Genomic DNA, 18231 nt, shown 5'->3' with positions numbered 1-18231 from the left:
GCCATTTTTTTTTCGCTGTCACCGAAAACAAAGGTATTCGATACATCTACCTTGTTCTTCTTCGTTTCTCTATACCTTGCTTTCCCTTGTCTCTTTTATCTGTGTTTGTTCATCCCTGCAATGGCAACGGCAGTTGCAACACTGTCCGTTTTCAATTCGTTCCTCCCGATACTCATTAAAATCATCTGCTGTGAACAACAAAATTAACAGAGTACGGTTCCTGATCGTTATTTTTCCAAATTAAAGTGCATATACAGTTTTGGCAAATTCAATTTGCGAAATAAGTTTGATATAGTTGCCAATGAGAAAATAAAGAAAAGAAAAGAAGAAAGAGAAAATACTTAAAAAAATGTAGACAATCTTTGTTTATTGGCGAAGAATCTCGTACATGGTATATTTATTATTTAAAAAGTGAAATTCGAATCGGGCTTCGATATACGTAATTACAATAATACGTTATATGCCTCTCTCGAATGAAAATCTTGTCATCGACCGTTATAATTATCGCGATCGATGTTTTATCATACATTAATCGATCGATTTAAACATAGCCTTTAACCTTTAGAACTACAGTTTATCGATATACGATTGATAAACTTTTACGCCCTTGTGTCATTCATATACGTGAATTAATGTTACGTCATATTTTCGAACATTTGGCATCTCCCTGGCCCTTCGTAGGTCTGCTTCGAATCTAACGACTTGTTTGATCGATCCGATTAAAAGAGCGAAGAACAAGCAATAACGGATAAAATCAAGATAAAAGCAAAGTCGATGAAAGTGAAAATATTAGTTGTTTCGAAGTAGACCAACGGGAAACGGGAGAATGTTTTCCTTATGAAAAAACATAACGTGTAACTTATGTCGTGCTTAAGCGATATCCCCGTTATGCGTCCTGTTCCTATAAAAAGATAAAGAAAGATTCGATAAGGAATCTCTCTCCATTGACAATTCGCAAAGTATTTATTGCGTAAGCAGCATTAATGACAGCTGTCTTTTACCTCTGTTTTCTGTTCCGTTGCTTTTCCCCTCCTTGGTCTCGAGCAGTACAACAGCTTTGAGCAACTCTGTATCAACTTCACCAACGAAAAGCTTCAACAATTCTTCAATCACCATATGTTCATTCTGGAACAAGAAGAATACAAACGCGAAGGAATTGAGTGGACTTTCATTGACTTTGGCATGGATCTACAACAAACGATCGATCTGATCGAGAAGGTATTGTTGCATCGTCGCATGGAACGAGCGGGAACGAGAGGCGACAGCTTCGAACATTCGATAGCCAGTCGCTGCAAAAGAAAAGATAATTGCGAAGAGAATAGCTTACAACAAAACAGAAATATCATCAGCATGCGAATGCGATCATACGCTATTATATTCTGCATTTTCCCATTACACTAACTTTTTTCATAGATTCGTGGTCTTTTGCATACATGTGCGTCAGGTGTTGATAGTCAAGCTGCTCGGATTCACGACGACAACGAAATCAAGCCAAATTCATTTCGGTTTGAAAATTTCTCCTAGTTTCCTGGTTTCGTCGTTTCGTTTGCATGCTTATCGTAAAAATATCGCGAAGGACATACAAAATATTAAATCCTTCTTATAAAGATTCCGTAGAATACTTTAATAGCTATTATACGCTGTCTCTTGTATAAGAACAACTTAAGAAATTCGAATGAAATTTTATTTTGAGTTTAGTACGGTCTTGCGAGAATCAACCGAATATAAAGGTAGGAGAACTAGGACAAACAGCCAAACGATAACCGTCTTGTTTGATGCTTCTACGCTTTCCTTGTTTTTTGTTTTTTGTGGTACCAGCATGTGCATGCGTTTATTTGCGTTTATGTACTTTTATCGATGAGTAAAAAGAAGGTTGTGCAGCAACGATGTGAAATCAACTCATCGACGACGAATGATTCGATGGGAAAAATCCTGCATGTCCGTTAATTTCCATCGTATTATTCTATTCGAACTTTAATCTACGTTACTCGTTACAGAAACTTGTTTGCCAAGCATCTGTAAGGGCGATTTTAGATTCAAAGAGGAAAGAATAACGATGTACTTGCGAACATCGCCCACTATCGAATAATTTTATTACTGAAATAATAATCGGGAGTAACGTTTACTTATCGCTAAATAAAGCAATTGATTAGTTTGTAGTGAAACTATAGTTTTTACAACGGAACAAAGTTAATTTTTAATTATCGTCAAAAATATCAGATTGGAAGTTTCTACGTGTACCTGTGCGTAGCAAAGTTAAGGATTAAAGTAATAGAATTAAAAATACGTAGCTATACAAAACATTACTGTTGATTGTCATTTGTAATTTGTTAATTGTCTCATCGATGAGAGCAAGTTTAAAGTTTCTGATCGATTCTACGAATCGTTTCGGCTCGTTTGAATGAAGAAGAAAGCGTTACTCTCGAAAATTCTCCTGAGATAGTGTACAAACTAATTCGAATGATCGCATTTGAATATAGCCTATGGGTATCCTCTCCATTCTTGAAGAAGAATCTATGTTCCCGAAAGCCACTGACAAGACCTTCGAGGAGAAATTGAACAACAATCACCTTGGCAAGAGTCCTAACTTCTTGAAGCCTAAACCGCCGAAACCAGGCCAGCAAGCAGCTCACTTTGCTATCGGCCATTATGCCGGAAATGTACGTTACTTCTCCATTGGTATCGAAAAGCTTTATTTATTTTTCTTTTCTTTTCGAACTAATGCACATTGAAAACCTCCCTCTCTCTTTCTCGTCTAGAAAATTGTTACTAAAACGTTTTATTACGATTAATCTATCAGAGAGGAATATGTATTTAATTATTAAGTAATAGGATCGAACGCTATAGAAGCATTTGAACAACAGGTACCATACAACATCACGGGTTGGCTGGAAAAGAACAAGGACCCGTTGAACGACACTGTTGTCGATCAGTTCAAGAAATCCAGTAATAAACTGCTGGTCGAGATCTTCGCTGACCATCCTGGACAGTCTGGTGATGCCGGTGGCGGCGGCGGTGCGAAAGGTGGACGTGGTAAGAAGGGCGGTGGTTTCTCAACGGTATCATCGTCCTATAGGGAACAATTGAACAACCTGATGACTACTCTGAGAGCTACCCAACCACACTTCGTCCGTTGTATCATCCCCAACGAAATGAAGCAGCCGGGTGTCATAGATTCTCATCTAGTCATGCATCAATTGACTTGTAACGGTGTACTTGAAGGCATCCGTATTTGTCGTAAAGGATTCCCCAACAGAATGGTCTATCCTGACTTCAAGCTACGGTAAGAATGTGCATTCATTTATTACACACGAACAATTTTTTCTCTTAATATTTTTTCATTTCAAGATCGACCATAGCCATAAAAATGTCACTTCTTTTATTATATACGGGATAACAAATACGTCGAAACATCTCGAATCGGAAGGAGGAGATATATTTTTTTACAAAAGAGCGTTCATACTTTCGAAATATGTAAATGCAATCAGGTAGAAATAGTAACGCGAGTTATACCAATACGTAAAAGCGTCGGTCGTGATAACGTCGCTAAACATTGATTGCACCTTGAAGCTTTTGTTTTATATTGTGTATTTCGAGTTCGAGCTGGAATTTATTATGAAATTTATCGAGTAATTTTTTTGACAAACGTAAGACGAATGACATTGATCGAAACCAAAGTAGATCGAGAATTAGAAACGTTCAAATATGAATGATATCATTATAAAATGATTCTTTTATGTTGTGATCGTACAGTTACATGATCTTAGCGCCGGCCGCGATGGCCTCTGAGTCGGATCCAAAGAAAGCCGCTCAGAAATGTTTCGATGAAATAGGCCTTGATCCGGAAAACTACAGGATTGGTCATACTAAGGCTAGTTGCAAATCCCCGAATAAATTGATCTTTTTCTTGGGTTTGATTCCCTTTTTTTGTCCATCGTAGAATATCGTCGTATTGTCCGAACAAAATTTTAAACTTTTAAAACTTGTCCTCGTAGTGAGAGAAGGATACTGCCTTGAAACCTCTCGGATTTTTCTCCATAACGATAATATTTAACATTTTCGATTGGATTGTTCGACGCGACAAACTTTAAGTTTGTATCCTAATATTTCACGATTCTTCGCGTTTCTTTGTGTAATTTTACCGTAGCTGTGTACGTTATTATTTTCCATCGGTTCGCTTTAATTCGAACTTAATTTTATTTTCATTCGGGGTTAGATGGTTGGTTAATCGATTCGCATTTATTCTTTTTATTCGTTCGACTTTTATTTACGTTTCTATGGTTAATCGAAGTTGACCGAGCGTTTTCAGGAGTATCCGACTCTTCGTTGAATGAACCCTGGTGTCGTGGTAAAAATGCGTGGTCCGTATTAAACTCGTGTATCTTAGAGAGGCCTGTCCCCTTGGTATTAAATCTCTGCACGAACCACAATAGTTGAAGATACCCTATACGTCTATTAGCGACCATGCCCATTATGTAAACTGCCCTACCCCCTAAGTAGTTAAAAACTTAAATATCATTGGCTAGTTACACATACGGTGGATTTATCTGTATCTGACCCTTAGTAGATCTTACGTGACCCCTAGAAAATGTAAAACGTGGAAAGAAGTGGAACAAACGCGGAGCAAGTCTCCGTTACGTTTACCGATTCGAATATGATCCGACTCAATACGTACGGACACAGATCGTTTAATCGTGAACGTTCTAGAGATCCTGTATACTAATAACGACCCATCACCTTTTTTTTCTTGGCTTGCGACCCCATTACCATTAGGTACAAGATTCTGGCACCACAAGCAGTCTCGAAGTTGGGTTCTGACCCGAAGAAGGCTGCAGAGGCGATTTTGGAGGCATCCGGCCTCGACCCCGATCAATATCGTCTTGGACACACCAAGGCATGTTTCCTTTCGCGGTCACGGTCTGCTCGTTAAGCACGCTAATGTCAATTATATTTATTACGCATAACGAGCTTCTTTTTCTTCTTCCTCTTCTTCTTTTTAACGTGTAATTCCTCGAACTCGACCGAGTCTTTTTCATCGTTGAAAAGATCAACGCAGAAATTCGAATTTTTGAAATTTGTAGATTTATTCTGTGTACGTATATAGAGAACGGTGAAGCGATACTTTTCAACTTAACGCTTCACCGTGCTATCTGTATCAATCGATCGAACGAAAGAATTATTTCGCAGGAATTACAGTTCTAGCATTAATAATAATCGATGCTGCCTAGCGTAAACGCAAGTGCAAACGTGTTTAACCGAAGAGGACTTTAAAATATATGCGAAGGTTGCCTAAAAAATCGTAATTCCCTTGCAACGTTACGGATTTTTAAAACAGAAGTTGGGAAATTTGTATTGGTTTTGGTTGAATTTCGATGGTAAATCATAGATGTTCGATGAAACAGAGAGAAACGGAACGAACGTGTGATTCTTTCAACTTCTATTTTAGAAGCGTACGTGGCAAATCCATAGAAACATGTACATATACGATCGATTATACTGTAATTAGAGCACAGATTACAGGACAGATCCCATACGTCTTCCGAGTTCCAGTTTAGAAATGTTTAGAGATACGTATAATACCTTATATGAGATCAACTGTAAGACAGATCTCACGTTATCCTAGACAATCCCGTTATTAGTACTCTAACAATTAGATTATCTACAAACGTTTAACCATGTGTGATCATTTTTATTTGTTGTGCCGTACCCCAACCATACCGCAACCATAAAACGAACCACCGCAGATACAAAATTCTGTGCGCCAATGCCATCAAAGAACCATGCGACCCTCAAAAGGCGACCCAGCTGATTTTGGACGCGATCAATCTGGAGCCCGAGCTATATCGCATGGGTCTCACCAAGGTATTAGACGCCTTTGGTCTATTACTTCGATTATCATATCTGCAACATGGAACGCTTTTCCTTCACGACAGCCAACTTTTAATTCTTATACTTTTCTACATTCTTGGAAACACACATATATATAGCATATTTATGTAAATTCGTGCGCTTTTTACGAACATGACTAGAAAAATTGAATCTATATAGGGATTTGTTTCATCCTTCGAACGTTATACAGGATGGGACGATAATCGTACTACAACCGGACAAGGAGTGATCCTACGTGAAAATATAAGTCAAAAATATATTAAAATATATTACGACGATTCGTTTTTGAGAAGGTCGAGATGAAAAATTTGTCAAGGGTACTTTAACTTGGCGAAATACCGACATGTATCGTACACCGCATGAGTAAACGACCCACAGGAGGTTATTATACATGTGAAACAATTTTATTCTACAAATGTAATTTATATCTCTATCGACTATTTATATTCTTGCTCAGTTCGGAAGTAGCAAAATTTAAGATAACTTGTCGAATTTTCAGAGTCGATTTTCTCGAAAACAAAGCCTCGATAAAAATGTTGTAACAAATTTTTTTCTTATTTTGCACGTAGAATCACCTCCTTCCCGATTCTGCTACGGTTACCGGACTACCCAGTATAATTAATTATAACATTAATTATATTTCGATAACGATATCGTGAAATAGTAGTATCGCAAATGAATTTACAAAGCGTAAGAAAAGTGTAAGGATGCAAAGTTCAATCATACAGCATCGGTAAACGATACTTCTTAATGCTCGTTATAACTGAGATACGATATTATTACATCAAAGATGCGATTACACCTTCTTTCTTTTGACAGCTGCGAGGTAACTTTTCTTTCGCCTATTAATATTCCAGATCGATTAAGTAACTCTGCTTATTCCGCAATATGTCTGTGTTTATCGCCAGATAAGTGTTCCGTTTCTTTAAATTCTGCATTTAACTAACGATAACTTTTACCTTTGGTCATTTTGATTACTTCGATTCGGAATATATGAACGTATAATAAACGTTCAATTATTTGACGATGATGATTTTATTCAAGATTTTGGTATCTATTTCTCTGTAACGCTGAACATCGAATCATTGAACCCTTAACGGTCGACAATTTTTTTTCGCTTAGTTCTAGATCAGTAGTCGTATCATAACGTTACTAGTATCAGAGTTATATTTAGAATAAGAATCTTCATTGAAAGCACTATTCGCGTCTACCTACGTTATGTAAATCAAAGACTCGCTCGTCTTTATTGCTATTAATTTCATCGTCGTTGTCTTGATTTCTCCACGGTTTATAATTTGCATGGCACAAACGTAATATGCCTGTGTAAGAAAAACACGACTGAAAGATTATGAATAAAAGATATACGTATATCGGCGCTTTGTAGATTTGAAATTCTATACAGCGAAACGTCTCTGTCGTATCATGATTGTCAGGAAATTACACCATGCAAACATTTTCGCGTTGTCGATTTTATAGAAAAGATTTAACATTGAAAGTAATGAAAGTGATCAAAGCATAATAATTACGGAAGAATCTCCAAGGAATTATTATTAATTGGAATATTTGTTTATTCGACTACTTAAAAAAAAAAACAACAGGTGTTCTTCCGTGCTGGAGTCCTGGGTCAGATGGAAGAACTTCGTGACGAGCGACTTAGCAAAATCGTATCTTGGATGCAAGCCTACATCAGAGGTTACTTGTCCAGAAAAGAGTACAAGAAACTGCAAGATCAACGTTTGGCTTTGGTCGTCGTACAAAGGAACTTGAGGAAATACTTGCAAATTCGTACTTGGCCATGGTGGAAATTGTGGCAGAAAGTTAAGCCCCTTCTCAACGTTACTCGTATCGAGGACGAGCTTGCCGTAAGTGTTCCAACTAAATATTTCACCCTGCTCTTATTTTTCTTCGCTTTTAATCGAACATCTTTCGGAAGAATTCTCATACAGTTTCCTACGAACCTGTTCTCTCTCTTTCTCTCTCTCTTAAAATTGTTAATAAAACCAAACATTTTTCTTCTAGAATTTCAAATATACATAGTACAGTCTTTTTTATAAGAATCACTTACATACACATCGTTTATTTGCTGAAACGGTTATATAACTCAAAATTTGTAGTCTTTGAGTTACTGATAGAGGAAGAAAAAAAGTTGTTCCTTGTACCTTCTACTGATAGAGTCCTATAAGTGAATTTCAAGAATTCTCCATAAAACTATAACAGCGCAGAACATTCAAACTCGTTTTCCCTAAAATCGTGATTTTTGAGTTATATCATTGTTCCAATAAATAAATAAATAATATATGTAATATATTTGGCTGGATGTCAAAGGTCGATAACTGCACCGTTAATCGGAATACCTAACATTGAAATATTTTTATCAAATTTAAACGCAGAGTCTGATGTAATTTGCATAAAGGACAAAACATTCTTGCAATACGTGGACTATGAAAACTTCGTTATAAAAGAATCAAAGTTAGCTCGTTCCATCTTTTTTTAGTATACTATAAATAGGTTTCCAACATGATTTGGCACGTGCTTTTCCGCCGCGATTCAAATATTTCACTCTTCCCCTCTCTTTCTCGTATTTTTTAACGCGCGCGTACTTATTTACCGGTGATAATGTAAATAGAACAGAAATATTATTTCCCTCGTAAACTTAGGGCCTAAAAAATTCCAAAGTCCCGATTTCATCACGGACGTCGTGTCACCGATTATTCATGCTATCTAATTTCATCTTAGAGATGAAATCGCCTTTCGGTATATTTAGTACAATTTTATTTTGGAAAGCTATCTTTGGAAACAAGATACTAAAGATAAAAGAATGGGTCCGATACTTGAACACACGATGCATCGTTTGAGGAAATAAAAAGTTAATTACTCGAAATACTAATATCGATAGTTAGGATCGTATAAACTATTTATAGAATAATCGTTAAAAAAAATGGCGTGGAATTATGAAATTCTAATTATTATTCGATGCTCGAATTGGAGATTCCGTACGTGACATTAAGCTACGGTATAATATATATATTAATATCGACTACTTAGCGTTGGAAACTATTCGATAATTGACGATAACTCGCACATATTTCACAATGGACATTGATTTACCGATCGATTCCAAACCGAAGGTACAGAAATAGAAACGATCTTTTGTAACTAGACCAGTCTGGTCTGTCTGAGTAAGGTCGGTACTCGACGGTAATCTAGCGATTATTCGAGTTTTCCACCGAGTCAACGAAAATAAATTAGTCGAAATCGCATTTAATCGGAAATAGTATCACCCGCTATAAATGATATTACCACGGCATAAATCTAACCACGCGACGCGGGTAAAACGATCTTAGCACCGTTCACGGATCGCTGTTGGGTCGTTCCTAATTACGGGAGAAAGACAACGGCATAGGTTGATCCCGCGAGAATAACGAGGTCGGTATCGGTATTACACTGCCTGGAGCGTAAAAGGAGACTGGAGTTCGGTCGATCGAAGCTTACTGGAACGAGATTCTAATTTGGTCGATCCCCCTCCACTTGCTCGGTTTGTCATGGTAGCTCCTTCTGGTCGCACACGTATAAGTCCCTCCTTCGTCATCGAGATCGGTTATAAATATTTTTCTACGATGAGTATCGCTGGAGTGGGGACGGCGACGATGATTCTCCGCGAGGACTACGAAGGGGGATTTTGGGTAGAAAAGTTGAGCCCCTGGTAAACCGAAGACCAGTCAGATACTCGATCTCGCGCCGGCATCTTCGAAAAATTTTCTATTTCGAACTGGGTCCCTTCCTCGCCCTTTTTTTACGACGAATATACTATCACGAACACGATCGAAAGATTTCTTCTTTTCATTTTTGTTATCGATATCGACATCGAACACGAAGATTAGCCGTCCCACGCTCGAGCCGTGTTTTCTTATTCGGTATTAACAATATAGTTTCGAACAAGATCGTTGAATCTCCTCCGATAGCGAGGCGTCTCTTTTTAGATTCTTCGATCGATCGATCGATCGTTTATTAATTTTCACGTTATAACCGCGGGACGGCCGTTTAGTTGCGATCGATTAGTGCGCTTATCGACAGACCGAGATCTGTGAATTCGAACAAGGAAGAGAAAGAGAGAATGGGTGATACGTTGATCGACGATTCGAATCCCGTGGTAAACGGAAAGAAATCCAACGGTGATGCGGAATCGCAATTGCAGGCGCTCGAGGAGAAAGCGAGAAAAGCTCAGGAAGCCTTCGAAAAGGAAGAGAAACTGCGCAAGGAACTCGAAGAGCAGAACACGAAACTTGTCTCTGAAAGGAATGCCTTGCAGCGACAACTGGATGGTGAAAAAGGTTCCCTCTCCGAATATATGGAGAAATCTCTGAAATTGGCCGCCCAGAAAGCTGATATCGAGTCACAACTTCAGGTAAGCTTTCATTCATCGATGATTATATCGTATACTATACATGACGGATGTTTGCCGATAGAAAGAAAAACAAGAATGCAATTTACATAAGATTATTCGGCAATGTATAAAATGTATAAGCTAGATTTCTTTGATTTAACTATGTTAGATTTGATTAAGTAATTTTTATGAAATTAGATGCTGTTAGGTACCGTATCGAGAACTAAATAAATTTATCGATAGATTATCAATTGATATCGAGATATGAAAAATTTTCTGTCAATTATCAAATATAGATGCAAGCTCTGCTATGAAATCCCAATTATTCACTTAAGTAAGCGAAGCAAAGTAATTTTTACAATTATGCAAAAAATTGTGTTACCGTTTTTCTAATCGCCTATTGATCCGAAAGGCCGAACGGTGGTTTCCTCTTGCACAGTTTATATATTAGAAAGTTGCTCAATTGGCACGATTCATCGATAACGAAACTCATTACGCGATGATGAATATACGCCCTCCACGAATCGAATTATGAATCAGACAAACGGTAATTATACCTCCTAGACGACCGAATAGATGTCGAAATAAAGAGGAATGGGGTTATTAATGTCTCCTTAACATTCCTAAAATCATCCGAGGTCGTACATTCGAGGTATTACGGCCGCAGTCGTAAGAAAAGTATTGGAAATGAAAATAATCGTAGTTAAGCGGCGGAGTGAAGCTTTAAATAGATATCCATGGGAATGTAGCACGGCGAAAAAATACGAAAATTTATTTGCAATGCAGAACTGCTAGTTTCGATCTGTTTATCTTTCGCATACCGCCCTTAAAATAAATTTCGATAATTTGTTAGAACGCGTTAGACCGAATCGAACGGTCAAAGCTTTTCGTTCGTAGGTTATAGGTGTTCCAGCACCCTGGAATATCGTGATCGGACATTAAATATTTAAAGGATTGACGAAATAGAAATATGCTTACGATTATTTTCCCGTGATACGAAAGTATAGTGTGGTCCGTAAAAAATTTAGTGAAAATTCTGTTAATTTCACACGAGTAACCGAGTAAGATAATAACCTGATGATTTTTTATTTTTCGTTCAAACGTACTTGATAAGGCTTTATAAACGACTGAACTCGTTTCTTGTAATGCGCGTAATCTTTTCGTCGAATGAAAATATTATATAAACTACAATATCAACAAAGAACGCAATTTAAAACTCTGGTAACGCGAACTAACGAGATGGAAAGATTTCGAAAGTAAACAGATTTCGACACGTTTGAAGCTCGAGTTTAAAATTTACAAGCTCGTCATAATTTAAACGAATCTGGCTCGGATTACAGAAACTGATGCACCTGGCAGGAGTTGATACATCGTGGTCGCGTCGTTTCGTAAGCGCGGGCATTAAGTAGCAGAGGCGCGTCATTAGTCAGACTCGTTCGACCACCGCGCCATGCCGCGTTGTATTCGCTTCGTGCGTTCTCTTCCATCTCTCTTCCATTCCGTGCTATTTTTCTTCCGCGACGAATCATCCCTCGTTTCCACATTCGTTCTAAAATTGTTCTACCTTCTAACAAATCTTCCATAACGAATATCAACTCCTAATTCCATTCCCTCGCTATAATTTACCTATTTTCTTCGAATCGGTTTTCATCATTTCATTCCATTATTCCATTTTATTTGCTCTTATTCCTCGTTCGGATTTTTATATCGATATTTCCTTTTTCGAAATGCAGAACTTAGAAACCGACGAGCATAATTTTAACTCTAAAACTTATAACCGTATAATCGTGATACGCGAATAAATTAACGTATTCCGATACCAAATAAACTGAAACAGACGTATCTCTGATAGAAATGTCTTATGTTTGAACGCAAAACCGAAAAACGAACGCTATTATAGCTGTGAAATAATTTTAATTACGTTAACTCCTACGTTATGGGAATCGTGCCTTTGTTCCTTTCGCCGTTTCTCGGGCGAGTCTTTACGCCACTCTTTCCGTAACGCAGATCTCTTCACGGAATGCCTTGGAAAACCAACATTTGGCGAAAGAAATCGGACAGCGAAGAATCTCATCGCGTAGTATAAAAAGAACTCCAAGAATTCCGTGGAGGATATGATTCGTTTCAGAGTACTGGACTATTTTTAACGGGCATCTTTTAAACGACTGACTAACTGGTACTTAATGTCAACGCCAGTCGTACAAGATCGTCTTTTTCTTTTTGGATTAAATTTAAAATTATCTCGTGCATCGGCTAAAATGCGAATTTTTAATTTAGACGATAATTGATCATTTCCCATCCGTATTGCAGAGCTGGAATTTTCAAAATTTATTCTATCCGATTGAACCGGTTGAATTCGGCTTAAAATATTCGCGATTATAACATGCATAAAATTATGCGGTGCCATATATGGACAGCAAACAAAGAAGAAAGGAAGAAAATGAGAGAAAGAAAATGTGTTTAAATCAGCTTAGGGTATCTGCTGTGGAGAGGGACGTTGACTACTTTGCCCCTACCTTCGACACGGCCAAATTTAGTTGCCGTCGATCCCAGATTCCAGGTTATTAAAAGTAGGCGTGGTTATGTGCTGGAATAACTGACAAAACGAAGGAGGTAACAGGTGTATAGTGTATTTATACGTTGGTGCGCTTATGCACGTCATCGCGCAAATACTTCACCGTCCATCGTCGTTTCAGAAATTTTCTTGACTTTCAAATACTTCTACGCTATAAAATCATCGCGATGCTTTTTTAATTTCCGTTTCTCTTTAAATTATACCGAATATCTATTATTGTATTTGCTTTGCTCTTCTATCGTTGGTATCGTAGGCTCTTAAGCAGTCCTACCTACCCTTTGACACTTGTGTTTTAATCAAGAAACTACCGATACTCGTATTTTAAATATTATCAAATGAGAATAAATATTGAAAACGACGTAAATACCAATGGCAATGATAAATCTCATTTATTTATGTATTTATGAAAATGTGTAAATGTAGACGTAAAAGATTATCGTATGCTGATTATAAATATTTCTTCGAATGGTGATAATTATTAACTACTCGGTGGTAAGAAAGAAACGATATCAAAAATAGGAAAAAGGATCGAGGCTCAACTTGGATAAAACGTTGACTTTTATTCGTTTTCGTAAATATTAAATAAAATTATTTGGAAACAATTCTTTGCTTCGTGGTACCGTAATATTTCTTTTAATATTTCTTCGTAGTCGTTACTCACATCTCCTTCTTCTGAAATTGAAATATTACATCGAATTACTTTCTACTTGTTCATTTTTAATCGGCCAGTTTGCAACGGTCTGTAGAATTCCTACATGGACTTTCTTATCTATTTTAATTTTATTTACCGATATTTTTTTATTATAACATTAATATTAGAAACAAATACAATACAATAATTAGTCCTAAGCACATAAAATTAGTTAAACGCGATATTACGATTAACTATTAAACGATATACATCCGAATTTTTAATCTCATAGCCTACTATTAAATATAAATTGCAAAATGCAATTGAAATTAAATCAAATCATATTGTATGATACTATATTTATAATATGTTAATCTTGATTTACTCTACGTAAACAAAGAAGAGTTATCTCTAGAGCAGAGATTGATTTAAAATAAATATTGTTAACTTACAACTACTTCGATAAAATAATTAGAAAGATTTATGAAAAGATATCTCGTAACTCGGACAGAAATTGAAAGGAGCAAACACATGCAGCTCGAAATAAAAAGAAACTAATTGAACGATATAAAGCGAAATACACGTGCATACAGGGGGCATATGGCATTGGTAAAGACAAAAGTATTCTTATATTGCAGGATCTGAATGACAGATTCAAAGAAGAAGAAGATGCCAGGAACAATCTCTTCCAAAATAAGAAGAAACTCGAACAAGAAGTGGCAGGTCTAAAGAAAGACATTGAGGACCTCGAGCTTAACCTACAGAAATCAGAGCAAGATAAGGCGACGAAGGACCACCAGATCCGTAATTTGAACGACGAGATCGCTCATCAAGACGAACTGATCAATAAATTGAACAAAGAGAAGAAGAATCAAGGTGAAGTTAATCAAAAAACTGCCGAAGAGCTTCAAGCTGCCGAGGATAAAGTCAATCACTTGAACAAAGTTAAAGTCAAACTCGAACACACTCTTGACGAACTCGAAGATTCCCTCGAACGTGAAAAGAAATCACGGTTAGTACAATGTACTAAACTGTACTAAACTATACTATACTATGTATATGTATATGCATATAATAATCATAATATTTGCAACTCACGCAGCTTCGTGTGCTATCTAAATACATATATACTTATAAATGTTTAACGTTACAGAGCCGACGTAGAGAAAGCTAAACGAAAGGTGGAAGGTGACTTAAAACTTACACAGGAAGCTGTTGCTGACCTCGAAAGAAATAAGAAGGAACTCGAACAAACCATCCAACGTAAGGACAAGGAATTATCATCTTTGACCGCTAAACTTGAAGACGAACAGTCGTTAGTAGGCAAATTACAGAAACAAATTAAGGAATTACAAGCCCGTATCGAAGAACTGGAAGAAGAGGTTAGTCTGAAAAGAAACATATATGTTACCAATGTTGCTGATAAAATTACTTTACTTGCTTAAAAATTGTCGATGCGATAAATTTGTCTGTGTCTCCCGTACAGATCGAAGCTGAGCGTGGTTCTCGCGTGAAAGCTGAGAAACAGCGCAGTGACTTGGCACGAGAACTCGAGGAACTTGGTGAACGTCTCGAGGAAGCTGGAGGTGCCACCTCTGCTCAAATTGAACTCAACAAGAAGAGAGAAGCAGAACTTAGCAAGCTGCGCAGAGACCTCGAGGAAGCTAACATTCAACACGAAGCCACTCTTGCAAGTTTACGCAAAAAGCACAACGATGCCGTTGCCGAAATGGGAGAACAAATTGATACGCTTAACAAACTCAAGGCCAGGTAAGATAGGGATATCAATTTAATCGATAGAATCGTTTGGAAAAGAAATCTTAGCAATTCTGAAAATTTTCACCGTTAAAACTTGCACTCTTATCGAAAAAGTCGAACTTTCGATTAAAGATAAAGAAATTTGAAAAGGTAAAATGATTTGAATCAAGAATCGGGGATATAATGAAATGTTTTCGATAGAGCTGAAAAGGGTCGTCATGATATCCATGCCGAGCTGAACAATTCCCGTGCCGCGACGGATCAGGTTTCAAGGGAAAAGGTACACATTTAAGAAACAAAGAGAATGTTTATATGATTTGTCCACATTTGTTTTCAGAATTACATTTCTCACCGTTACCACTGTCACGTTGTTGGATATATTTAATCCATGTTCAAACTTACCACACGATATCGAAATTATCGTCTAGTCGTTCCCGAATGAGTTTGAAAAAAAAATGTTTCACTATTTGTTTATTTCTCCCGTGATTGTGTTCTCCTTTGACCTTATATTTGATTTTTAGAATGTTGTCGCTAATGGAGTATCTTTCGAACCGTATATGTTTTGTAATGTTACGATTACACCGTTCGTCGTATTGACTCCAATTTTTCCTGGTCGTGTCCTAAATACTAATTACCAATTTCGCGTGTCTGTTTTCATGAAAATTAGAGTTGAAAAGGACAAGGTTCAATACTTCAGCGAATTAAACGACATGCGCGCGTCGGTAGATCAACTAAGCAACGAGAAGGTAAGAATCGTTCGTCGAGAAATCTCTAGGATTCAGCAACAAACTAACGCAACTAACAGCTTTGTTAAGCAGCTCGAAACAGTTCGAGAAACGGAAACGGCGAACGTGCGACGTTTGCGATTACCATGGTGAACGTGTTTATATGTGTACCTTACGTCGTCGTGGTCGAAAGTCCAGCTTGCAAAGCTTGTTCCTCGTGTGTACCTCCCTCTTCCAAGCTTCTTTTCTTCACTTTTGGACAATTGTTTAATTTATCGTTACATATTACACGACATTGTTCTCACGTATATATATACAAGTTCGCGTATTAGAAAATTATTCACACGCAAAACATGTCGTCGACTCGATGAAAAGTATATCGATAATTTTGTGACACGTAATCAGAAAACGAAGTAATTGATAAATTGTTAGACCGTATATTTTTTTAGTGAAAATAAAACTAAAAATTTTTCGTTAGATTCTCGATCGTGCGAATAATTCTGTGACTCTTGCGATGTTCGCATCGATCGAACTAATCGAATTAGCGTAAATTGTTCCAAAAGTGAATTGACTTGAAAATAATAAAACAATTTGTCTGATACATCAATCGAAATCGGTGACAGGCTGCCCAAGAAAAGATCGTGAAACAATTGCAACACCAATTAAACGAAACCCAAGGAAAACTGGAGGAAGTGAACCGTACTCTGAATGACTTCGATGCTGCGAAGAAGAAACTGTCGATCGAAAACAGTGATCTGCTACGACAATTAGAGGAAGCCGAATCGCAAGTTAGTCAACTTTCGAAGATCAAGATTTCACTGACAACGCAGCTCGAAGACACGAAACGATTGGCTGATGAAGAATCGAGAGAACGCGCTACTCTCCTTGGCAAATTCCGTAACTTGGAACACGATTTGGATAACATTCGTGAACAAGTGGAAGAGGAAGCCGAAGGTAAAGCGGATCTTCAGAGGCAACTCAGTAAGGCAAACGCCGAGGCACAATTATGGCGCACGAAATACGAATCCGAGGGCGTTGCGAGAGCGGAAGAACTCGAGGAAGCTAAGAGGAAACTGCAGGCACGGTTGGCCGAAGCGGAGGAAACCATCGAATCCCTCAACCAAAAGGTTATCGCCCTCGAGAAGACGAAACAGAGATTGTCGACGGAAGTGGAGGACTTACAGATCGAAGTGGATCGCGCAACCGCGATCGCCAACGCCGCCGAAAAGAAACAGAAGGCATTCGATAAGATTATTGGCGAATGGAAACTCAAAGTGGACGATCTCGCCGCCGAACTCGATGCCAGTCAGAAGGAATGCCGCAATTACAGCACGGAATTGTTCAGGCTCAGAGGTACTCGTCTACTTTTTTCCATTTGTCGAGAATTAGTCGTGAATAGGTATCGCGAAATAACGAGGGCGAAATGTTGCTGTCGCAGTCCATCAAGTATATTTGAAATAAATAAATATACGTACAGTGAATCGTTGATACAATATAAAACTCGGAATAAATACTCGTTATTGTTCGTCGCGTTGATACTCGATATGAACTGTTCGATACTGTGTCGCACGCGATCGCGTTTGTTTATTTATACCGGTCGGGGGAGAGTCGGAAAATTCAAATTCGTCTTCGTTCGACGGTGGCCTGTAGCAGCGGCATTGTTTTGCCCGGAGTTTATTTGTTTTTACATTGCTTATACTCCGTCTTGATACTCCGAGGCAAAACAACAACATGATTCGAAATACCCTCTGACTCATGTGTCGCTATACATCTTCAAATTGCTTCAGGATTCTTGCTTACATATTTTTTCTATAACATTAATATATCCGTATAGGTGCGTACGAAGAAGGTCAGGAACAGTTGGAAGCAGTGCGTCGCGAGAACAAGAATCTCGCCGACGAAGTAAAAGACCTCTTGGATCAAATTGGCGAAGGTGGACGCAATATTCACGAGATCGAAAAAGCCAGGAAGCGCCTGGAGGCTGAAAAGGATGAACTTCAAGCCGCTCTGGAAGAAGCTGAGGCCGCTTTAGAACAAGAAGAGAACAAAGTATTGCGCAGTCAACTTGAACTGAGTCAAGTCAGACAAGAAATCGACCGACGTATCCAGGAGAAGGAAGAGGAATTCGAAAATACCAGAAAGAATCACCAACGTGCTCTCGATTCTATGCAAGCATCGCTCGAAGCTGAAGCTAAGGTTCGTACATAGTCGGAAAAATCTCTTTGAAACGGTTAGATCATTACTAGATCATTTATAAAAACGGTAGAAG

The 18231-nt window shown here is 37.9% G+C and overlaps 1 protein-coding gene and 1 long non-coding RNA gene across 28 annotated transcripts in view; one reads left to right on the top strand and one right to left on the bottom strand.

Annotated features, from left to right (window-relative positions):
- LOC126920325 (myosin heavy chain, muscle) overlaps positions 1-18231 on the top strand; it is a 41363-nt gene that overhangs the window by 19061 nt on the left and 4071 nt on the right. For 8 of the 27 annotated variants that reach the window (XM_050730478.1, XM_050730477.1, XM_050730479.1 and 5 more), the window contains exons 12-22: positions 2481-2660; positions 2865-3283; positions 4774-4894; positions 7488-7751; positions 10085-10294; positions 14118-14491; positions 14633-14861; positions 14966-15249; positions 15905-15983; positions 16586-17315; positions 17797-18158. In XM_050730478.1, the coding sequence (XP_050586435.1) occupies positions 2481-2660; positions 2865-3283; positions 4774-4894; positions 7488-7751; positions 10085-10294; positions 14118-14491; positions 14633-14861; positions 14966-15249; positions 15905-15983; positions 16586-17315; positions 17797-18158 (3252 nt within the window). Of the gene's footprint in view, positions 1-1047; positions 1219-2480; positions 2661-2864; positions 3284-3753; positions 3867-4773; positions 4895-5744; positions 5863-7482; positions 7752-10084; positions 10295-14117; positions 14492-14632; positions 14862-14965; positions 15250-15438; positions 15518-15904; positions 15984-16585; positions 17316-17796; positions 18159-18231 lie in introns of all 27 variants that reach the window. The other 19 variants (XM_050730497.1, XM_050730499.1, XM_050730496.1 and 16 more) reach the window with 7 other exon arrangements.
- Positions 339-17799, bottom strand: LOC126920353 (uncharacterized). The gene is made up of 3 exons (XR_007711945.1): positions 17438-17799; positions 1002-1125; positions 339-901 (listed from the first exon to the last, which is right to left on the bottom strand). It is a non-coding gene; the product is annotated as an uncharacterized LOC126920353 (long non-coding RNA).

Source organism: Bombus affinis, chromosome 9, assembly GCF_024516045.1.
Source record: "Bombus affinis isolate iyBomAffi1 chromosome 9, iyBomAffi1.2, whole genome shotgun sequence".
Lineage (NCBI taxonomy): Eukaryota > Metazoa > Arthropoda > Insecta > Hymenoptera > Apidae > Bombus > Bombus affinis.
This window is presented reverse-complemented; position numbering and strand designations above follow the sequence as displayed.